The sequence below is a fragment of the Phascolarctos cinereus genome, unplaced genomic scaffold (genome assembly GCF_003287225.1).
Source record: "Phascolarctos cinereus isolate Bilbo 61053 unplaced genomic scaffold, phaCin_HiC Scaffold_9;HRSCAF=440, whole genome shotgun sequence".
NCBI lineage: Eukaryota > Metazoa > Chordata > Mammalia > Diprotodontia > Phascolarctidae > Phascolarctos > Phascolarctos cinereus.
Window position 1 is genome coordinate 134,099,450 of NW_027556402.1, and position 25,873 is coordinate 134,125,322.

The window sequence follows — 25,873 nt, forward strand, 5'->3', positions numbered from 1 at the left end:
TCTAATTGCTAATATCCCTGATATTAAATGTAAAATGACTCTTTATACTTTCCATACATCGCTCTGTTTTTGCTTTGTTGTGTTTGTTTCGTTTCATTTTGTTTTTCTCTGCAGCTATGTGGTACAATGGATAGATACAGGCCCTGGAGTCAGGAAGATCTGCATTCATATTCAACTTCCTTACTAGCTGTGTAGCCCTGGGACCACTTAATTTCTGAATATCTTAGTTTCTTCATCTGTAAAAAAGAGATAATAATATCACTGATCTCACAAGGTGGTTGTAAGAATCAAATAAGGTATTTGCAAAGCACTTAGCACAGTAGCTGGCACATGCTAGGCACTTGTTTCCTTCCTTCCTTCTACATGATGATCTTTCAAATATTATAGGACAGCTATCATGTCTCCCTTGGACCTACTTTTCTTCAAGTTAAACATCTGCATTTTCTTCAACAATTTGTACAGGACATGGACTGAAATAACTTCAATATCCTAATAACCCCTGTATTTTTCTTGTGAAATTGATTTTTTGAATCCAAAGATGAGACTTTACATTTACTCTGTCAAGGATCCTCTTGTTAGATTCAAGGTAGAAACTCAAGAACTTTGTGAATTCTGACTCTGCTATCTACCATGTTCTCTTTGTGACATCTGCAACCTTAGTACTATCACCTATACCTTTTTTTTTTTTGATATCTTGAGATTTAATTCATCTTGGCCCATGACTTGACTTTGTCCAGAGCAGGTAGGTGTTTTATTTCTATTTAAACTTAATTTAAGGAATCAACTATTTGTTAAGCATTTTTTTTATTTTACCCTTTCAAGTCCAATGATTAGTCTCCTTTTCAGAAAAAAAAAAAGATGGAAAATAAAAGCTCAGAAATTATTCCTTTTCTCAGTTCAGTTGCTATTGGCAAATCCACTTAAATAGTGACTTTAATCCTTCTTTGGTCATCTTATTTTCCCCAGTATAGATTTAAATAAAAAAGACATGATTTATTTCATCCTCAATTTTCTTGAAAATTTCAACGTATTCTGAGATTTAACACCTCCATTGCTCTTCTATAGGACTATGGCACATTTTTGTATTCATCTTTTGTTACTTGCACTTTTTCCATCTTTGTTATTTAACTTTTAAAATTTCAGGTAGTTAATGACTCATTGTGCAGAAATATGTCTTTTTGAAACAAGTTGCTCTCATCAGAATTTTTGTCTATATATGGTATTTTTAAAAATTATTATTATTATTGAGTACTTCCCTTCCAACCTAACTTCTTTTGAACATTGTAGGCCATTAGATTCCACCTATCCTTTCTCTTAGCTATTAACATATTTTATCCAAAAATCCATTGTGCATGTCAGAGCTATGACTTTTTTCCCCATTGCTCTTACAGAGTCTAAGATAAAGTGACTATTTTACTTCCTTCCCACCACCCCCAACAAAATTCTCATCACTTCTATTCATCAACCGGTACTTCCTACTAGTAAAAATCAGGTGCAGAACTTCTTTTATTTTTTACCTTTTAAAAGATGAAACAGCCATTATGGCAAGTCAGTAAATTATTAGCTGCTGTACTTTTGGCAGAGATAGACTTCTAGTAATTGCCTAGGTAATTTATGCTACCCTTCGCTACTATGCCATGCCTCTATATTGAGCCTCTGATCTCTTTCCTTAACCTGTCATCCTTTACCTCTTTGCTTGCAGGTGGTTGGTAGTAAACTCTGAAAAAGAATTATCTCTGATTCTGCTCGTTTGTTTACATTCAATTTGTCTCTATTACAATCCTGATTTCAAAATTTTTGCAAGAATATAAATCAATATATAATGACAGTCCATTCTTATGTTGAATTTATTTTTTTCCCATTTATAAAAGGCACACACTTTTGTAATCATAGTCTAGTCATGGATTCTTTCCACCAACTCTCTGTGATATTTATGAAGCCACATTTATCTCTTCATGTTGAGACATTTAGCTCACTTAACTTGCTATTCCTGCATTGTTAATTTGCATGTAGACATTTGAGGACATGGATTTTATCATTGACCCTTTCTTTGAATTTTGTCTTTTACTAATTGTTGCATAGATCTACAATTTGACTTTTTCATGGCACAGTCTATTAAATAGATATGTGATAGATAGATAGATAGATAGATAGATAGATAGATAGATAGATAGATGGAGAATAAAGTACGTTCTGACAGAGTATACTCATTATTGACCATTAGTCCATCTTTCCATTTTTAAAGACATGATTTAGAAATTCAAATACCATTCTCAAAAAGATTCTATTGATCACACTATTCACATTAGAAATATGTAGATACATACACACACATATATTTCTCTTTTGTAGCCAATACATTCTTTAGAAGCAATGATTAAAACAAAACTTTTTTTTCTCTCATGACCATCAATTTCTTGCCCTAAACTTGAATTTCCTTAAGAATTCCCGGTAGTCTCCTTCTGTCGTAATATTTGTGACCAGGAAAATCAATAGAAATGTATAATAGCCATTAGGTTTGATCATTCTTGGGATGATCTCTGACATGTCCTGAATGTATCTCACAGCAATAATTATTACTATCACCACTACCACTACTACAACAACCACAATGATCAAAATAATGACAATGACTACACTAACAACATAACAAAAATATTACATGAATAAGGCTTTAAGATTTAAAAAGCACTTCAAATGTTATCTTATTTGATTCCTACAGTAACTGTGTCTTTGTTATTATCTCCATTTTTACAGATGAAGAAATGAGTTAAAATAGGTTAAATGACTTGCTTGGAGTCACAGAGTCAGTAAATCCTGAGATTGAATTCAAATTCAGATCCTCCTGTCTCCAAGTCTAGTACTCTGTCCACTAGGTAACCCAGCTGCTTAGATAGGAAACTCTACATTGTTCTTATAAGATCAACAAACGTTTATCCAATATTCTTTATTCAATATCCAACAGCACCCATTGCCTAATTCCTTTTTGTGTCACATTAACTTTTTCACGCCTAAAATGACCAGCAAGATGGTATGATACTAGGGCAGCTACATGGCACAGTATATAGAGTACCCACCCTGGAGTCAGGAGGACCTGAGTTCAAATCCAGCATTAGATAGATAACATTCACAAGCTGTGTGACTCAGGATAAGTCACTTAACCTCAATTGCCTCACAAAAAAAATGGTATGGTACAGTGAAAAGAATATTGAATCTAAAGTCAGATGATATGAGTTTAAATTTAGCCTCTTATGCTTATTACCTACTTGACTTATTATTTTTGAGCACCAGTTCTTCATTGGTAAAATGTAAGGATGAGATTAGATAAATAATATTCCTTCCAGCTCAAAAAAAAAAACACATTGCACTTGAAATCTTTGTACACCCATTAGTATTTCTTTATAAAGTTAGCCTATGTCATTGACAGGGGGTCAAATTCATTCTTCTTTATGAGTAACTGAATTATGCTACTTAACATTTCATGTTTAGTAATCCTTCTTCCCTTTCCTCTCCATGTCACATTTAGCCAAACTTCAAGTTCCCCACATAGCTCAACATTCCCTTTTATGTGTTCTTTTATTTTTTTTAACTTTGTTTTCTCATTGAGGTTTTCCCCCATAACCCACTTTTAAAAGAAAAATGCATTCTTCATGATTACTTAGAGAGTGGAGAAGTGTACTTCGAATGTCCTTTACTTTCTCTTCTAGGAGAATGATCACCTTACTTTTTTAACACAGATAAAAGGTATTTGGCACTCAAAGGATCTATCATACACAGTACAAGTCACCGTTAAATTGTGACTTTTCTCCTTACTTTCTAGAAGGAAGACCATTTAATTCATTCACAGAATAAGAATTTATTGAGTGTTTATTATACGGAAACATTGTGTTAATTACAGGAGATACATAAACAAAAAGGAACAACTTGGTCCAATGTTCTAGTGGGGGTGGGGGAATTCCAAATATTCATGCAGGTAAGGCAATAAAAAATATATCCAAATAAATATAAAGTAATTTAAGGGTTAGGGGAAAGCAATATTAGCTTAAGAGGGAGGAGGGAATCAGGAAAAGCCATATATAGAAGGAAACACTTGAGCAAAGCAAAGAAGAAAAAAATCTATGGATATTAAGAAAGAAATGAAATGCATTTTTATATATGGGAGACAGTAAGTAGGCGAGTCTGACTAGAATAGATTATAAAAACATCCTGCAGAGAAAATTTGAAGTTGAGTTGCAAGGGAATATAAATGCCAAACAGAATCATTTATTATTATATAGGTAAAGAACTTGGATTTATGTTATTTTAATGAACTCAACCCTACGTAATATCACACACATATATTTTAGCCTTCAGCACTGTTACAAGTATATCACTCACCATCTGAACTTTTCATCTATTTGTTTTGCAGAATTTGGTATAAATTAATTGGAAAGAATGAATTTGCAAAAATAAAAAAATATTTTAATCTTCAGAGGAAATTGAAAATATTAGTTTGTCTCAATTTATACGGGAGAAAAAAGAGATGGATATAGGGTGTTCCATAGTAGATTCTGCAATTATGTTATTACATTAAATTGTTTCTCCCCCTCCCCCTCCTCCTTCTATTCCTCCTCCACCTCCCCTCCTTGTCCTATTTCTCCTCCTCCCCCTCCTCTTATTCCTCTTCCTCCTATTCCTCCCCCCCTCCTATTTTTCTTCTTCTTATTCCTCCTTCTCTTCCCCCTCCCCCTCCCCCTGGCCCTCCTCCTTCTCCTTCTCCTTCTCCTTCTCCTTCTCCTTCTCCTTCTCCTCCTTCTTCTCCTTCTCCTTCTCCTTCTTCCTCTTCCTCTTCCTTTTTCATCTTCTTCTTCTTCTTCCTCTTCCTCTTCTTCCTCTTCCTTCTTCTTCTTCTTCTTCTTCTTCTTCTTCTTCTTCTTCTTCTTCTTCTTCTTCTTCTTCTTCTTCCCCTTTTTACTGAATCACACATTCTTGAGAGATCTAGTAGCATTATATTGCTCATTAAGGAGTAGAATAATAATCATGATTTCCTTTCTTTGTCCTTAAAACATAAATGCTCATCAATTTCATCAGTGAACATTTTCTTACCTCAGTCAAGGCAATAATATTTCAGTAAGTTTCATATGGTAGATAAAGTTCTGGGCTTGAAGTCAGGAAGACCTGAGTTCAAATGCATCTCCAACATTTATTATCTATATGATTATGGACAACTTACAACCCTTGTGACACTCATTTTCTGTATCTGGAAAATTTGGCTTAATTTACTTTTGCTTTCTACCTTAAAGATTTGTTGTGAATCCCAAATAAGAAGATGCACATAAAATGTTTTGCCAACCTAAAAGCAGTATAGAATTATCTGCTATTATGCTACAGATGTAATAACACACATCAGCAAGTCTACAGGTGACACTTGGGTTAGTTAATGCAACAAGGACATAGATGACATTACAAGATAGAGAAGTTCTATCCCTGGCACATTGTCTTTCTGTAATCTTTATCATGTCTTTTTATTTCTTTTCCTGGCTGCCTGTTTATTGCCATGCAGCTGTCTAAAGTCTACTACAGAATCCCACTCAGAAATCATGCCAACCAAAGAAGCCCATGGTCCAAAATCAGCTCTCACCTTCTCCCTATTCAAAAAATACCTGAGTATGAAAAAGAACACCAATTAATATGCGTAATTCATACCAAAAGAGACTATAGTATTACAGATAGGATCTGGCCTTTGAATGAAGCAAGTGTCAGTGGAAATCCTGCTTCAGACACATATTAGCTGTATGGATAAGTAATTTAACCACTCAGAGACTCAGGACACTAAGACGTTGTTGGGAACAATACTCAAGCTGACCCCAACAGTAAAAGTTATTTCAACATGATGGATTACATATAAAAATAAAATCACATTTGAGATAAAAAAAAAACAACTTTCGCACTAAGTTTTCTATAAAAGAAAGGATTAAGGCTGCCAGGGTATACTTACATTTTAAAATATGGATTGGTTAATGTAGTCAATTCCTATTTAATAGATTTTAAGTTCCTTGACAGCCTGACCTGTATTTATGGGATAATAGATTCAGAGCTAGAAGGAATCTTAGAGGACATTTAATCTAATTCACTTCATTCCATATGAGACAAGTGAGATCTAGAGAGTTTAAATGACTTGCACAAGTTCATACACCTGGCAAGCATCACACTCAAGATCTAATTCCAGTCTTTGGGGCTCCAAGGAGTCTAATCTATCTACTGCCTGGGTTATATCTCTGCTTTGAATTCTCACATGTATTACAGTGCGTTGTACAAAGTAGATGTTTGCTAAAGAATTTTTGAAGACATTGATGAGTAGAAGGTAGTCAAACACATAAGGAGGCGGTACCTTGTTTCATCCAGACTACTAATCCACTCCTCCCCCAATCATTCTAGAAGTACAGAAGAGTAAGATTTGGCAGCTTAGCTTTTTAATACTTTAATTCCAAATAGTATCACAGATGTAGATTGATATTCTTTTTAAAGTTATAACTTGGTCTAATATTGTTATGGAACACTACCTACTTATTTCTCATTTTTGTTTTGTTTTGTTTGAGGGGTAGAGTTGGTAGCTATAAAATTTGATTTGACAATTCAGTTACTGGTTCCAATGAGTAGTTTCCTGAATTGCATTTTTATTGCCGATCTCTTTAATGATCTAAGCATTCTTTTAACAATCAGACTAACTATTCATTGACCCTGAAGGAGCAATTTTTCTAGATGAACTGAAGCCTTATGTGGGTGGAATAGCCAATATTTATCAGGACTAGACAATGAAACAGAGAAGTCAACTTGGAAGGTTATCTAATTAATGTCTTCCAAAGTAACTCTGTGGTATCAAACATTTCTTCTAATTACATTCATTAGTGGCTTCTCCAGGACAAGTTTTAATTAAGTTGTACAATGAAGATCAATATTCATTGTTCATCCATTGCAATTTACAACAAGCATATATACAGTTCCGAACAATTTAATTACTATAATTGTAGTCTAGAGAATGCTTAGTGACTGTCATATTGTTAAAAAAAAAATAAGACAATCCTTTTTTATATATTCAATAGTGGATTTAGGATATACATTCCTAAATTTCACAATTGCAAATTATTTCGTTCAAAAGTGTCTTATTTTTTTTTAATTGCTGAGTTAAGTGAAAAAGAACATCATAGGAATAGTGACATCTAGGTCATACTATTATTTCCATAGATATTATATAGAGTGAATAAATTTGGCCTGTAGGGACCTGGAAGAGATAATGTATTTCTTTGTTAGTTTTCCTATGAAATCCCAATGCTTTATTGGGCTGCCTCAGATATTTAGGCTTTATTTCTATATGGAAAATTTGGGGCGGGTAGTGGTGGAGCCACAAGATAATATCACCAATGGATTAATTGAACTTGGCCTAGCTACTGGATATTTATAGATACGCTGCTGAATGTGAACTGGTCATATCTAAATTTTAGGAGTTGGTATTATTGTGTTGCTAAGGGCTGAAAGAAAATTGGTAACTTGTAGCCAGTATTCTAAAACTAAAATCTATAATAATGACTAATATTTAAATATACTTTAAGGTGTGCAACATGTCCTCATCACAATAAGTATGTGAAGTGACTGGTACACATATTTTTATGCTAATTTAACAGATGAGGAGTGATGGGTACCCTTTCAGTATGTGTCAGAGTGAAGATTCTGAAATCTTTTTGGTTCCAAATCCATGGCATCTTCTTCTATGCCCAAGCTGTTTCTCTGCCTTTTGTGAACATACAATTAAGTCATTATGATGGGCAAACACACTGCTGGTTATCCTGTAGTTCAACTCCTGTATAGTACTTCTGTTATATCATGAGGAATAAACACAGTAACCTAAAATTAGCGATCTAAATTTAGTTCAGATATTAATGCCAAGGGAATGCAGTAAAGTAGTCATATGATGGAAAAAAAACACCTAGTGGAGCAATAAAAAGTAAGGGTGAAGGGTATTTACTCTATGTTTCTGGAGAAACATATTTTCCTTCCTGAAGGCCATACTTCCTCCCTTGGAGGGTAAGCTTTTGTCCCTAGAGTGACTGTCAGCTCTCTGCATTATGTTAATTATCTCCAGAAGTATGATGTATAAACATCTCTGACCACAATCTCTTGCATTCTGGTCCTATAATATCTCTTGTCATTCCTCCCAAATGCTTTGAGGCTAGAGACTGAGATTTACAGGGATACACACCTACTTCTTCCCAGCACCTTCAATAGGACTGTCCTCTCTGCTTCCCTATACTGCAAATTAATTTTTCATAGATAGTTTCAACAAATTATAGCTCTTCCTGTTGAACACAATTTTGAAGCATACTGTAGTTTAGTAGACTCTGTGCTTCTTGAGGATATGAAATATATGCATAGGATCATAGATGTAGAGCTTCAAGGCAACTTAGAAGCCATTTGGTCTAATTCTTTTCTTTTTACAAATGGGGGAAAAAAAACTGAGACCCAAAGAAGTTGTGTGATTTGCTCAGGGTCACACAGCTGGTCACAGAAGTATCACTGGGCAATTCAAACCCAGTCCTATCAGGGATTTCACACTTGGAGCTTTGAGTGAGTGGAGTGGGCCAGGTACAGAATAATCACAGATATAGCCTCTCTGGCGGCACAGTGGATAGAGTGCTAGACCTGTAGTTAGAAAGACCTGAATTCAAATATGGTCTCAGACATTTATTAGATATGTGATTATAGGCAAGTCACTTTATCTATATTAGTCTTAGTTTCCTCAATTTTCTAATTTATTTAAAAAAACACTTAGCACAGTAGCTGGCACATAACAGGCATCATATAAATGCTTATTGCCTCTCTTCCTTTTGCTTATGAATAGAATTTCAGTTCCTATTTTCTCAGTGGCAAGTCATGCTGACTGATATGGTAATCATTAATTAGGCCATGCTATAATCTATGAAGGCAGATCATTACACCTCTGGACAGCTATTTGTATAATAGCTTGCTCCTTGACACTATAGTGTTAAAAAAAAAAAAGAAATTAAGTTGTTTAATTAAATCAATACACCCTCTCTTCCTTTCTTCCTCTTTTCTTCTTTCTCTCTCTCTCTATAGTGTCTGTCTGTCTGTCTGTCTGTCTGTCTGTCTCTCTCTCTCTCTCTCTCTCTCTCTCTCTCTCTCTCTCTCTCGCTCTCTTGCTCTCTCCCTATTGCCACCATAATTGGTAATAGAATATTCCTCTATTTGATATATTTTATACCATAGCTAACTCTATAAATGAGATGACTAACACCAAAGAATGTAGCAGACCTTTAAATGTAGCAAAAGCCACAAGAGCAGCAATCACTTTACTTGGCTTGGTTAAGTGTGTGTAGATTTATTTCTTAATTACACTCACTATTTGAACTACAGATTTTGGGTAATACCACAACAAGTGTTATAGGTTTGGGAATAGTTTATTGCTATTTAATGTAAATTGTTTGCTAATTGTTTCCATAACAGCTTTCTAGAGCAAAATGTAATGAGTTGAGCCATAATCTTATGGCTGCAGCTTAACCCAGAAATATATAGTCTCGACTTGTAACATGATTCCTATTTAAAAAAAAAAGTATGAATATTTTTTTAAAGTCATGTGGAAAAATAACTATTGAGAATGAACTGTTTTTCAATTTTTGCAGCATGTACTAATTTTTTAAAATATTTACTTAAATGTGTTAACATCTTGGATCACTGAAATAATTTCTTTTAAAATGCTTCTGTTTATAATGAATGGTTAATCTAATATCAGTTCTTAAAACACTAGGCAGAGTTCCAGAAGCTATGAGAATAGTGACTTCTCTTCCATTCTTGTTTTGATGTTTTTCTTTCTTTCTTTTTTTAGTGAATTTGCTAGACTCACGCACAGTAATGGGGGATCTGGGATGGATTGCTTACCCAAAAAATGGGGTAAGTCTCTCAATATTTCTTTTCCTCATAAGTAACAAGCTGCATGAGTAGTTTCTATGTTAAGATACACGTGACGATTTTAAACTCCCAGAAGAGACTTCCTTTTAGGAGGAGTTAACAACAACAACAAAGGAGGGGTTGTGGGTTTGGAGGGGAAAGTCTGCTAAGGAAGGCCTTATTTATAGCTTATTTCTGGTTGCATTATTTACTAATTTGTTATGAGGAGGGTATTTTGATTCAAGTTTCTAATTTTATTTTGTGATGCTTTAATAGAGGTTTGTCACAATTATGTGAAATGACAAGATACTTCAGAGGAAAGCTATTACCAAACTATTGGGTTTAATTTATTGAAAAATATTGAAAAGTAGAACATTTTAATTGATTGGTGGTTTACTACTATTACACATCTATATCACATAGAACATAAAAAATGAATTAAATTATTTGTATATGAAAAAAAAAAGTTGAGTTAAAGCCAAAACCTAACTATTTTTATTTTATTCATTACAATGAGGAACATAGAACCTATGTTCCTCTATGGTGTTCCACTAAGGGAAAATTTCTCAAGTCTGGAGCTAAATCATACTTTAAAGTTCCTCTCTTGAGATTTGTTTATTTCTACAGAGGAATTTTTGAAGAACATATTTGCCCTGAATGACTTTTAGTAACTAATCAAACTTTTTATTTGTTTGTTTGTTTTTCCCCTTCCATTAAGGGGGGAAAAAATCTCCTTCCCTACTAATTGTTTGTCATTTTTTTTAATTTTAAGGGATACTGTTTAAAGTGAGGGATCCTATGATAAGTTTAAAAAAGTTATTCTTTAGAATTATTTTGTCTAGTTGAAAAAAAATCCCAAGTTGGGATGAATTTAAACATTTTTGCTGCAATCATCAGTTAGAAAACATGAAGTTCTAAAACAGATGTATAATACTGACCATATTTCATAATTAATGAACATTTGGACTTTACTTTTACTTTAAGAGGTCAGATAGTTTTTGTTTTCCTTGATATAATAACTTGGGCATTTGGTGTTTTAACTTATCTCACTAATTGCTTGAGAAGGGCTATTGAATCATGATGACACATCCTGAGTATTTAATGGGATTTGCTATGTACTTTGACACTGTATTTTTGACATGTCCAGGTCTTTCCATTTACCTTGCAGATCAACCTTTCTATATTTCTTATCTCACTTTATTAGAGTATGAGTCACCTGACAGCAGTAGCTGTCTTCTGTTGCACGTGTAGCCCCAGTGCTTAGCACAATGGTTCACATATTATAAACAATTAATAAATGCTTTTACATTTATTCATTCATTCAGAATAAAGGCATAACAGGAACACAATCAAAATTGTTTTTTTAAAATTATTTGGCTTATGAGGAAATAGAATTTGTCAATTTTAAATTGTTGGATTATGTCTCAGTTTACCAGGTTCCGTTGTAGGAAAAGTTGGCCAAAATCCTTGCTTTACTTATTTATACTCACTGGCAAAGTCTTTGCTGCTTTGAAAGTCAGCATCATGAAATGATCTAGCAAACACAGTCATTTTTATAGTCACGTACATTCATCACATAATGAAAAAAACACCACTAAATCTGGAGTCAAGAGGATTGGGGTTTAAGACTTAACTCTATTCCTTCCAAGCTGTGCAATCTTGGAGAGGCATTCAACTTTCATGAGCTCCAGCTGCTTTATCTGTAACATAGGGCTAGTAATAATTGTACTGTCACATAAGATTGCTGTGAGGAAAGCACTTTGTAACCCATAAGAACCTATGGAAATGTGAGCTGTTATTTGTGTTTCAGATATTCAGATGGCATGCTTTTATTACTTAAATATAATCTAGAGAATAACATTTATTATAGTCAAAAATAATAATGGGAATAAACACAACATTGACACAGAAACTTAGTTTTAAAGCTGGGGAAGACCTCAGAGGGCAGATACTTTAAACTACTTATTCTATAGATGAGAAAACAGAGGCCCAGAGATGCTAATATCTAGCCCAAGATGACATGGGATATGTATCCATGGTGGGATTTGAAGCTGGAACCTCTTCAAGCCTGAGTCACGAAACGTTCCATTGTAGTATGGATAAGCTCAGGCTAAGCTATTTTGGCTTTTAATTGTCTTTTAAGCACAATTAAAAAAAATTTCATTAGGGAAACATTTACATTACCATTAACTTGAGTAAAAATTGGGAAGACAGTGATTTTTTTTTCCTTTAAAGATGAACTGAGGACAATATAGAAATACTCTTTGGGAACTCAAATTTCATCTCATGTATGTTTTCTTTAGATGATATATGATTCAGAAGTATGACCTTTTGCTGTTATAATCAGAAATGTAGTGGAGTTAGTGTGCTGGCTCACAGTTTTTGTATTAAAGTTCATTATTCACATAATAGTTGCCTACTCACTCTAGCCACTCATGCTTTTTATATGTTACACAATGGCCATGCAACTCTTTGAATTTTATTTCAGGGACTGGAAGCTGCTTTAGTTCATCAAAAGAAATATATTGAGTTTCTTTGCAAAGAGTACTCTGCTCTGTATTGGGCAGATACACAATTTAAATAAAAAATAAGTTTTGCCCTCATGAAGCTTGGGGTGGTAATATGACACAAAGATAATTATTACACCAAGTGGAATGTAAAATCAAAGATTGAGAGATGGAAAAATCTCAAACATCATCTACGACAACATTATCATTTTTCTGATTTGGAAACTAAGTCATAGAGAGGATAAGTGATTTCACCAAGGTCACATGGAAAGTCAGGATTTGAACCCAGGTTTTTTGACTCCACATCTAAGTCCATTTGCACTCAACAGTGCTACTGCCATTCATTGAGCAGATATAAAACAGTGCTAGATGATGCTCTGTGGGTGAGTGTGAAAGCCATTAATGACCAAATAGTAGGTAATGATAATTGATTCTCTTAGTTCTTTACAATTGATAGTTTTTAATACATTGTTTTGTTTTACATGTAAAATAACCCCATTCAGAGTAGTTATCATTAATTTTACAGATGGGAAAATAGGGCAAATTAGAAATGTGTGTAGCTTGAAGTCCCACAGCAGAGTTGGCAAAGCTATAATTATGGAACCAGCTTTTCTGGGTACAAAAATAATTCCCTGTTTACAATACCAAAGCTGCCACAGTGGTGCATTCTTCAACAACAACAACAGCAACAACAAAAACCCAAACTGGGAGGTTAATCAGGCAGGGATTATTCCCATTTTAATGGCAAAGAAAATGAAAAAGACAGCTTACATCACTTGTTAGGAGACCATGGCTTTTTATGCCTATACAAGCACTGAAAGGACAAAGCCAAGTCTTTCCATTCTAAAACCTGATCTTGTGCTATGCCACAGGTCTCAGGCTGCCTGAAAACAAAACAAATCAAATCAAAAAACTTGTAAATGTCTTTTGACACGAATCAAGGGATACTTTTCTTGGAAATGCCTATATTTGATTTAGGAATTACAGTAGACATTTCATGACAATTTTAGTAGTTATACATTTAGTGCAGCACACCTTTACTATCCTTGGAGTTAGGAAGACCTAGGTTCAAATTTAACTGACTGTGTGATAGGGCAAATCAATCAGCCTCTTAGTGACCCTTCCAATTCGATGAGTAGTTGCCTATCTGCATTGCTAAAGGTAGTCCTCTACCATAAAACAAAATTATGGAGATGTAAAATAGAGTGAAGAACTTTAGCATTCATTTTTCATGAATTAGAATAATCAGATTTAAAATTGGAAGGGGCCTTAAAAATCACGACACTTAAAAACACAAGAGAGCATTTTTCCTTAATATATCAAGAGTATGCTTTGAAATTTCTTTATTTAGTAGGACTTGATAACTGATTTTCAGAAGAGACCTTTGGCCTTGAAATTTCATATAAAATTTACATTTCAAAGAAGTAAATTTTGGGAAATAGTTTGAAGGAAATTTAGTTGAGGCACTTTTCTTGAAAATGATAACTATTAACATAATCAAATGTACAATTCATTTGTAATAGGCAATGTTTATGTTGATGATCATCTTAATTAAAAATACATGAGACAGATGTGTGTGATACTTCTTGCTTTCCCACCTAATTAGATGGATGATCTCAGTAAAATGATTTAATCTCTCTGTTCTTGACTTTTCATTTGTAAAATGGGGGAGCTGCTCTAGATTGTCTCTGAAGTATCTTCTGGCTCTAAAGTCAATGTAATTTTATGAAGTTCTTTGGTATAATTACATACTTCTGGGAAGAAATAACTATCCTGTATATATCAACGACAACAACAACAACAACAACAAGTGGAGTAAGGGACAAAGCTGACAGCTTATTACATTTGATTGTAGACAAATGAAAAAAATGTGCATTAACTCAATTTACTCTGATTTAATTCAATCCAATAAAAATTATTTTAGTAGCTACTATATGTTAGGCTTTGTGCTAGAGATGGAACATTCAAAGACAAAAAAAGTCTCTGCCTTCAAGGAGTTTCTATTCTATTGGGGAGAATCAGCATGAACACAGGAAAAAAATACAAATTACATGTATATTAATCTATTTGGGATGATAATGATAACAATTTGTGGAATCAAGAAAAGCTTTGTAATGGAGATGTTACTTAAGCCGGAATTTGAAGAAACACATGATGAGAGACAACATTCTAGGTATCAGCTGCATTGTGGGCCATGCTTGGAAATGGAAAATCATATGTAGGGATCAACCATTGTGCCAATTAGTCTTCAACATCTAGTTAAGCAATTTACCAATTGTTTTTCCCCTTTATAGCTTGAAATAGGTGAGAGAGAAGGGACATTCACACTGTTCAGTAATGCTTTTTCTGATAGTATGGCTTTCAATATGAATGTACATGGCTAAAAAGACCAAGGCCAGAACAATGGTCTCTTTGCTTAATTCATACAGCTGAGGTTTTTTTCTTGATTTTTCTTAGAGAGCTGGTGTTGGGAGGGCCTGTTGCTCGGCTGCCACTTGTATTTGCAAGTTTGCTAATGCCTTCCAAAAAAACAGTTACTTCATTTTTTTTCCTTATTGTCCCATACCAAGTTGGCTTCCCTTTCCCTATTGTTTCTCTGAAATTGGACCATACCCCATCATTTGAAGTTCAGCTTTGGTATGTCTTTTCAAGCATTCCCTTTGATCACTTTTCCTATAGTTACCATCCCTCTTCCTTGCCTCAAAATTTAACCACATAGCAGCTGTCTGGACAATCCTCCCCTTATCCATACAATACATGTCTCTGTTGCACTGGTCTTTGTTTCTGGATCAGTCTTTTGTTTCTGTTGTTAAGCTTTTTGTAGAAACTTAAAATGCTGGCATTTCAGAGAAAGATTAGCCCTGAAATATAATGCATTGCAGCCCTCTCTTTTTCCAGATGAGGTAATTTAGGTTCATATAAATTGAATGACACACTCGTAACTTTGCAACTTGGTGCTTCAAATCTGAGTTTATAATCCAGTGCCTTGTTGTTTGTTTCTCTCTTTACATTTAATGCTATGTTGCATATATGGCATTGATAGCTATTACTAAAGCATAATTAAATAACCACAATATTTGCACCCTGAACTTAACTAATAAATATATTAAAATTCACATTTTAAAAAAATCAGTTTAATTTTATTTATAGTATCAAATTTTCTCCCTCCCACCTCTCTCTTTTTCTATCTATTGAGAAATCAAGAAAAATAAATTCTTTTACAAATATGTATAGTCAAGCAAAACAAATCCCTACATTGTCCATATTGAAAAAAAATAAGGAAAGGAAAAGAAACAAAAAATAAATCTATGAAAGAATCTTGTAGAGTTAAATTGTAAGATTATTTGCTTTTATGCACCATTCCATTTTCACATTAGCTTCTTTTAAAGGTACATTTAGTTCTTTGATTCTTAAATTAGGGTTCATAAGGTTAGTTTTTTGATAGTTTAGTAATTATATTTTGATATAATTGATTTTTTATAATCATATGCATTTTATTTTTTCCAATTAAAATATTTGGAAAAGGAGTTCATAGATTTCATCACACATGGAACAAATGGAAATATTATGAACCCTTACTTCAGTATATTGAACCTAGAGGCAGATGACTTGGGTTCAATTCTTTGATTCAAGTATACTTACTTGATTCTTAAGGGCATTTATTAAGTACTTACTAATGCCAAGGACTGTATGGCATTAGTAAGTGCTTAATAAATGCTTTTAGACTGATTGTGTGAAATTGTCACATTACATTTTCAAACCTTAGTCAAAGATTCCTTGTAGGTAAATGTCACTAATAACATGTCACCTACAGAATAGGAATGCTGCAACTATCCATTCCAAATGTATCTGATCCTATAAGCATTTTTTATTAACCACCAAATTGTGAACTAATGATACAAAGGCAGAATGAAAAATACTCTGTCATCTAACACCTGGTTTGGGGATGAGGAGGCTACATGAACACTGAGCAAGAGGAAAGAGCTTCAAATGATGTAGCACAGTCACAATTCTGGGAAACAATAGAGAGATTCAGCTTGAAGTGACAATCAGAAAAAAATCAGATATTTTTTTGAATGGCATTGATAAACTTGAAGCTAACAGTCAATAGAGAAATAAAATTTCCAAACATTAGTCTATGAATAAAATCAAATATAGTCTTGGTTACATGAAATGTGGGAAGAGAATCATTGCATTAGTCTTCTCAGAAATTAATCCACATAATTCACAATAGCATGTGCATGATATCATTGAACAATGTTGACTTTCCCTTGATTCAGCAGGTTCTTACATCTACATTAGCTAATATCTACAGGAAAGAAAGACAATTACACAATTCTTTAACTCTGCATTCAAGACACATCAAAATACTTGCTATTGTCCACATATGACATTCCGTCTCCCTTCACCATGCCTTGTATCATTTGTCTGTCCTCCATGCCTTTATTCCTCCCCTTTCTCCCTATTTTTTCCCCTCTCTGTCACTTGGAATCCTAAAATTCCTCTAAGCCTAATCTGTAAATCACTTTGCAAGCCTCAAAACACTAGATAAATTAGTTTTTATCAAAATATGGTCATGTAGACAATGAGAAAGAACTTCAAAATATAGGAAATTACTCAGGAATGGGGACAAAAGAGGATTTTGGGAGGGACATATGATGCAAGTATTATATGTAACTTTCAAGGTATCCAACTTATCCATCATTTGAATATCAAATGTGTATGGTTTCTAATCCAAATGCTAGTCGAATTTTAAACAAACTTTGTGCAAAATCACCATGCTGTACTTTAATTAATATTAAGAGTTAAGACATTCATACGTTATCACATCTACTCCTAAATGATGAAAGTCATATCCCATAGATTCATGAACATTATTGCAATTTAAAATCATAGTTGGTATAATTTCCTTGTGTACTATTAGAAAGAATGTCACTGTATTCATGAAGCCAGTGTAAAAAATAGGCAATTCCTACATTAAAGATTTCCATTTGTAAATATATGTATACATATATACATTAATATATCTATATAAAATCTATCATATGCATAGAATCTATCTATCTATCTATCTATCTATCTATCATCTTTCTATCATCTCTTTATCTATATTTTATTCTCAGTCTGTCAGAATAAACTCTAGCAATGTGTCTGGCTCCTATATCACATCAGCAACAACCAAAAACATTATAATAGTGTATACATGACCATAAATGCCCTTGTTTCCTGGGATGTTTTAAGCTTTTGCTATCTGTTTCCAATGAAATAAAACACCATCTCTTTTTGGACCATATTATTTTTTTTTAGAACCTCCAATGTTGCTCTTTTTTTTTTTCCATGTGTTATTGTTCTAAATGATCCCAAGTCATACTTGCCTGCTTGACTTTAGTGTATGTAGTCTTTTCCCCATTGATTCCTCTGAGCTTCCTGCAGCACACACTGGAAAACCCTCCGTAGGTCCTCTGAGTATTAGAGCTGTGTGTGATATACTCTGTTTTTATTTCTGCTTTTTATCTTAGACTCAGAGGAGTAATTGTGCATTGGAAACTTTTTCTTGTAGGTGTGTTAGAGGTTGCTAGGATCATTCATGATCCTTTACTCATCACTGCTAGAAAATTGGCATCTTAAATCACATTTTGATTGAAATGGGGAAGATAAATTGTACTGATTTGGTAAGGGCTTTATTCATTGGGGACTTGAGGGGTATTTTGTTTACTTTATTTGTTTACAGATGGACTTGCTATCAATCTTACTTTTCTTTAACATTGTGGCATTTTTAAAATTTCTTCATTTGAGATAGATGGCTTTATATATATGTTAGAGGTTAAAAATAACTCGAATTTAGATTAGTCAGCATGGTTTGTGAATACATTAATAGTGCTCTCTGCAGATTTGACTGCAGTCAGAAAGGTTTGTAGTAGATTCTCTTATTCAGTGTTAATTTTTTAGGGCTGCATGGCATGTTGTCTCAGCAGCTATAAAACAAAGGCAAGGCATGGGGGAGAAGTTAGCTTTGGGGCACTGCTGGATTGTTGCACTTAGTTTTGATTGTAAAGGACATTTCCAGATACTTATATTCCTGTGGCTTACTTTTGAAGGAAGAGGTGTCAAGGATAAAGTGAAACAATGAGGCCCATACTGAGCATGAGGTGTATAATAAAGATTAAAGTAATGCTGAAGTCGGTAAAAAAAGAAGCCATTACTGGATATAGAAAAGCTCTTTATTTGGTCAGTGATGGAAAGAAAACAATTCTAAGGGGAACAAATATTATTCTATAGGATGTTAATGTCACAGTAATGAAGAACCCAGAACAATCCAAAGCAGTTTTCTATTAGACATTTTAATGCAAAACAAAGCAACAAAATAATAATAATAAAAAAAACCTCTCGCATACCACATACCCCTTAAGGTAATCAAAACAAAGAATTCAGCAAATTTAGGATAGCTGTTAACAATACATGAAGGCAAAATATGGTATTTGGATTTCTCCCCATGTATAATTGATTTTAAAATCAGTTCTTCAAGAGCTATAACTATTTGATCCCATGTGAAACAGATGCTTTATTTGGTCCTTAGGACATTGTAAACATTTTTGAATGAATTAGAAGTAAAAATCATAGTCTGTTATTGCAGAGTAGCAATGAGATATAAATCCATTAATTCTCTGCTCATCATGTAATCTACTTTGATATATATATATATATATATATATATATATATATATATATATATATATATATATATTTAAAAGCTGCTCTCTTTGATAAGGTTTCCTACCATTATTTTGTTACTGTGAGATTAGAAATTGAAAGGAGAATATTGATGACATTAATAGCATTATAGTCTTTCTTTGAAGATCTCAAAGTCATTCTCATGACATTATATTAAAAACAAAACTACTTTTCAAAAACTCTTGCAGACTAAATTATCTGGATTTGAGGTATAAAAGCATACCAATAGCAATAATATTAAATACTAGTAGTTCACAAATATGGTGTAATAAGTAGTTTACAAAGCATTTTAATCACAGTGAACCTGTGATGAAGGTAATACAAATGTTACCATACTCATTTTGTACATGAGGAATTCAAAACTGAAATAGAAGTGATTTCCTTGAGTTTACCTAAGTGCATAGAAACAGAGTTGGGGTACAAAATTAGGTCTTCTCATTCCAAGTTTCAAGTTTTGTGTTTTGTTTTTTTTTTTTTTACATGACATTGGTCTTGATATCCTCTGGAACATATTATTGAAAAGTATCTCTTATATTAATTGGAAAGCTCTAAAATACATGTAGTCCAACATGCCATCTGATGTAGATATCTTTTTTTTTTTTTTTTACCAAACATCACTGATGGGCATTGTCCAAACTTTGCTTGACTAACTAAACACTTACGGTGATATAGAATTTATCACTTCACTTGAAAGTCCATTGTTGGAAAGTTTTGTTTGATAGACAATTATAATATTGAACAAAACTCTATCTCTTTGTAACTTCCACAACTGTTACCAGTTCTCTTCTCTGCAATGATGCATGATGAGCTCACATCCTTTTCTACAGAATCCCATGGAATTTGTGAGTTAGAAGGGACCTCAACAGACACCTAGCTTAACCCATATCCCAAAGGAATACAATATCCCAAAGGAATGACAATTCTTACAAGAGGTAATCTAGTCCCTTTTTGAAGACTCTCCCCCCCACCTCCAAAGAGGAGGAAATGAATATCTATCAAGAAGCCATTTCTACCTTAGGTCAGCTTTGTTAGGATTTTTTTTTTTTGATGTGTAAAATTTTCCTCTTTGCAACTTCTACCTGTTGCTGCTGGCTCTGACCTCTAGGACCAAATGGAACAAGCCTTATCCTTTTTCCACATGATTACTCTTCATATGTTTGAAGATAGTGATCATGTACCCCTGAATCTTCTCTTCTCAAGACCAAGGTCCTATACTGGTTGCCATACACTGAACAGTCTCTACATTGTCAATATCCTTCTTAGATTTGAGTGGAAAGAATTGAATATAATACTCCAAATAAGATTTCACCAAAACAGAGCAAAACTGTCTCCTTTTTAATTTTCTTGGAAGCCATGCTTTTTAAAATGAAATCCATGTCACACTATTGACTAATCCTGAGTTGGGAACTGACTAAAAGCACTTCATCTGTTTCATGTAAATTACTGTCTAACTGTCTTCTATCTTATACTTGTGGCATTTCATCATATTAGTTTTAAACTGGTGTTCCAGGCTGTCAGGATCTTTTTTTTTTCTTTTTTAGTACCAGACTCAGTCATCTCACACACTGGTAGTCCCTATCAACTTTATGCCATTTGTTTGATAAGCATACCATATTATCCTTTAACTCAAGTCATTGATACAACTATTAAACAGTAGAGTGCCAAGTACAGAACTGTGGGGCACTCTACTGGAGAACTTCTAAGCTGACATTAAACTTTTTATGACTATTATGAAATTGGTCATTTATCCAATTCTGAATATTTATTATGCTATCTTCTCACCCTGTGGTGTCGCACTCAAATAGCCCAACAAATCATACTCAGGGATCCTTGCAGGCTACATATTTACTTAGTATTATCTATTTGTTATTGTATTTTATTTATTCTGTTAAATGTTGCTTTTAGTTATATCTTAATCTGGTTCAACAACAACTCAGGAGTGTTATGGGCCATGTGAAGCCAGTGGGCTGCATGTTTGATTCCTCTGCTTCAACCCATCTATTCACCTTTTCTGCAAGATATGAAAGATACCTTATCAGATCCTGTGATATTATCCCAAAAGCAAACTGTCAAGATAGAAGATTAGATTACATGACCTCTTCTTTTAAAATGGACAGTCTTTGGAGTGTACAGAGAAAATTTTTACCAGGAGGTCCTAGATGCTATCACACTATTCCCTCAAGGCTAATTTCAGCAGTAAGTAGGAGCTTAAATTTCCTAAAATTTGTTTTCCTTCATTGGCTGTCTCTAGTATTTTCTCTACCAAAATAAAACCCAACATTTTTTTCCCACCTTTAAACTTGGAAGTACAGAGTAAGTAGTCACTTTTGGTCTTAATGTTTATTTCCTATTTCCAATGTTTCTTTGGATGATCAATGGAAATTATGTCTCTTTTCAACTGGAGTTAACTAATGTTGCAAATTATATATATATCTATGAAATATGACAAAGTATGTGAATTCAGTCTTGTTGAGATAGGATCAATATCTACCAACACCACCAAACCCGTCATTCCCTCAACATAGTTTAGGAAAAGGCACAAAGCCAGGACTTCACTAGCTCAGAAGAGGGGCAGGGCTCGAACTTTCCTCCTTTGATGTAATTCCTACTGGCTTCTGGCTATGTTGATGTGGCTTCTTGGTTAGCCGGGAACATAAAAAGACCCATAAGGGTTAGGGTCCTTCTAACTTAATGAATATCTAAAGAGTCCCTGAGTCACTTTACCCTGACCTGCTGAACAGATGAGTTTCTATATGAAGATGATGGGGGGGGGAGGCATTTAGAGAGGATTACATTTATAGAAGTCAAGTGCTATTGTATCCTTGTTGCATGTCTTTGTTATGTACTGTTAAATAAGTATTTTTCAATGACTTACAAGTGCATCAATGAAACTTAAGCTGTCAGGGTATTACTATCAGGCCTATCTTTAATAATTTCATATGGTTTTGGAATTCTATTGACCCATTCTTAAGCTAAGATTCCTTTTGAAATTTTTTTTCCTTGCCTAGTCCTTTTTCATTGCTGAGCCAAGCAAGGTTTATTCTGATCATGCTGTCCTCAAAAAATGATATTGTGTCTTGAGATTTGAAAATTATGTTTCCATAATTGGACCTCAGATTGTTTTAAAAATGTAGCATTGTTATGGTAGTTATCTGTCTGGTCCTTAGTATTAAGTACACTTGGCTCAATTCCTACATCTTTCATATTCTGACAGGGTGACTCTGTGTTAGTTATTTAACCTTTCATTGCCTTTTCCTTCCTCAACTATCTAAGGTAATAATAACAACAATAAAAATAACAACACCTACTTGTAGTAGCATTTGCATAGCAACTGCCATGTGTCAGGCATTTTCTAAGCACTTTTTATAAAAATTATCTCATTTGATCCTCATAACAACCCTGTGAGGTAGGTGCTATTATTACCTCTGTTGTACAGTTGAGAAGACTGAGAAAAACAAAGGTTAAATGACTTGCCCAAGGTCACACAACAAATAGTGTCTAAGGCTTAAACTCAGATCTTCCTGCCTTCCAAATTCATGTCTCAATCTGTTGACTCACTTAGCTATAAATACTTAACATTAGTCAATATGCATTGGTAGAGAGAAATTCCTTCCCAGGCTCTCCCTAAGCCCATGAAATCAGAAATGTATCATCCTTTCCCACTCAATTTATTTTTGGTCAGACAGCTCACATTATTAGCTCTGATTAAACTTGTGGTCAACTGAATCCTCAGATTTTGCCTCATATGAATAGCTGAACAGCTATCAAAATAATTCTTTCCATTCTATACTTTGACAACTCACTTTTCCACACTTAAAATCAAAGGGCAAGATTTTACATTTTTTTTCTTGTTCAGTTTCATTTTTTGACTTAGGGTCAGCTCTATAACCTTTTGACATCATTTAAAAATTTTATTTTCTTAAATATTATTGTAAGCATTCTTGATAGCTTTGTGCTATTTGAAAAGTTAATAATTATCTTTTTTAGAAACTTTATCCCAATTATTTATAATATTGAAACAGGGCAGATTCCTGTGGTACTCTGCTCATTATTTCTCTCCAAATGAAGACAGAGATTAATAGATGGTCTATTGCCAAGTGTCTAGGTGCAGTTTCTTGCAGCACAATCCTCTAGTCAATGCTTTGCAATCTTATCCATAAGGATGTGGTAGAAGAACATAAATGAAATCAGTGTAAGCTATGTCTACACAATTCTCCTAATCCATCATTGTTTCCAATCTATGAGAGGGAGGAAGAAATAAAATTATTTATGTATCCTCTTAATAGAATTCCCTAATATTTTGAAAACTGTGAAGACTGAGGCAAATGGAATTTTATTCCATCAATAAAAATTGTTGCACAAGGCAGTTAAAAGGCTAAATATCAAATCTGGCCTACTTATATTGTTTTGTCATTGAAAAGTTTGGTATCTTTTCATAGTGATTTGTTTAGGTATTTATTTATTTTTTAGAATTTCAGCAGAAAAGAGATCAATAATTAATAACTTTTTTCAGATCATAGTGAGGAATCAATTATGCCATGAATGAATTTGACCCTAATTTTCCTGAGATTCATGTAGGTTTTTGGTACTTTGATGGGTCAGGGATTTCATTTAAATTCATTCAACAGGCATTTATTATGCACATGCTACATGCACATGTGCTGAAGATAGAAAGCTCAAAACACAAGTCCCTGCTTCCAAGGAGTTTTTATTTTATTGGAGTGGGACAATGTGTATAAATAAATACAACATACCTACAAAGAAATAGAAAATAATTATGAGGCATACAATTGCATTATATATTTAAATGCATGCAAATATTCATATATATGTGTGTATATAATATATGCATGTATGTATAAACATGTGTGGATAGATATCTCTATACCTATTTACCTAGAGTAAACACTTACCTGTACTAAGAGTTGGGATACCATGTGTATACATGCATTACATGCACATATGCATATGTGTGCATATACACACATGTATATATGTGTGCATATACATACATATAGTTAAAAAAACACCTTAGTTTTTAAAGTAAAGGGAATTTGCCCAAGATTAGACAGTCAATAAATTGAAGAGGCAGAATTTAAACCTAGATCCTTTATGTCTAAATTCAGTAGTTTTTCCTTTCCACCACCTGCCTCCATTGTTTGATGTTTTATGTCCCAATCCCTCCTAGATATTAATTAAAATGTTATAATAGCTAACCTTTTAAAAGATCATATGACTAAGCCCCGGGAATCTTTCTGCTTTAATTTCATTGCTGTTTGTCCTTAGCCTTTTGTTTACTATCCTTCAGCTGTTTTGAATTCACATGACAGTATTCTTATACAAATCATTTAAACTAATTTTGGAAGCAAAGTGCTTTATATTTTTGAGTATGTAATCTCCTTCTCCCACTATACACATGTATGCATACATACATACATACATACATACATACATATATACATACATACATACACATGTACACGTGTATTGTATATACATATATAGCCACATACATGCATACATATGGTGTAATCATACAGCATTCCTTTTTATTATTTCCACTAAATGCAACAAAAGAATGAACTTTCAAGGTTCCTCAGTATTTAGAGATATCTGAATTTACTTCCATTAGGTCTTGGTTTTCTCTCCTCTTTTATCCTTTCAGTTATCCTGATCACTATTGGAGAGGTGTCTACCCTCCCTGAACATAATCTTCCTTTAAAACTTTTTATTCTGCTATTTTGATACACAAGGCTTCCAAATAATCTAGACAGGTTGATCTACTCATTGTCCCTGAACACACCTGTCATGTTCCTAAATACCTTTATACATATTCTTCTCCCAAACTAGAATGCCCTTCCAAATTTTTAGCCCACATATCTCAGGTATACATATCCTTCAAAGCTCAGTTCAATAACATCTCTATAAAAAACTTCTCAAATCACCTCAGTGAGGAATAATGTCTACTTCCTTTAAACCAGATCACATATATTTCTTTATTTGGGCACTTACCTCATAATGCCTTGCATTGTAGCTATATTTTAAGGGTTTACAATTTTCTCACAACCAGACACAAGATACATTAAGGCCCTGCTTATGTTGTCAGCCCCTATTCGTCTCTTACAGCTAGCTAGCATTGTAGATCGTTTAACATAGTAGGTATACCATGTTAGGTCAATTAAGAAATAGTATTCAAAACATTAGGCAGAAAGTTGTGTCTCTATTGCACACAGATTCATCTGTATTCTGATTATTTCAACCATCCTAATGGTCAGTCAGTCATTGAATTATCAGTCTGCTAGAGATATTCAGATATTAATATAATCAGGGCAGCTCTTCAACTATCTGGTCTGGAACAAAGTATTTAGCTTAATGTTTGCCAGCATATTTCCCATGTGATAGGTAAATTATTTGTTGAATGAACAAACTAGAGATATTTGTAAGGACAGCCCCCTAAGTCAATTCAATTCAACAATCATTTATCAAGTCTCTACCATGTGCTGAGAACACATACTTAAAAATTCATCCCTGCCCTCAAGGAGCTGGCATTCTATTATTACTCACATAATTAAGAAAGGATTTATGTCCTATGTACTCATTTTAGAAAGGCAAAAAGTGTGTAGGAAGATTTTATTCAAAAGTAAAGTAGGCAAAAAAACTGCTATGTTAAAAGAAAGACTTTATCGTGTTAGGAG

At 33.6% G+C, this 25,873-nt stretch overlaps 1 protein-coding gene across 9 annotated transcripts in view; it reads left to right on the forward strand.

The window, feature by feature from the left end:
• Positions 1–25,873, forward strand: part of EPHA5 (EPH receptor A5) — a 493,180-nt gene that overhangs the window by 23,552 nt on the left and 443,755 nt on the right. For all 9 annotated transcript variants that reach the window (XM_020999825.2, XM_078148799.1, XM_020999824.2 and 6 more), the window contains exon 2: positions 9,878–9,942. In XM_020999825.2, coding sequence (XP_020855484.1) covers positions 9,878–9,942 — 65 coding nt within the window. The remainder of the gene's footprint in view (positions 1–9,877; positions 9,943–25,873) is intronic.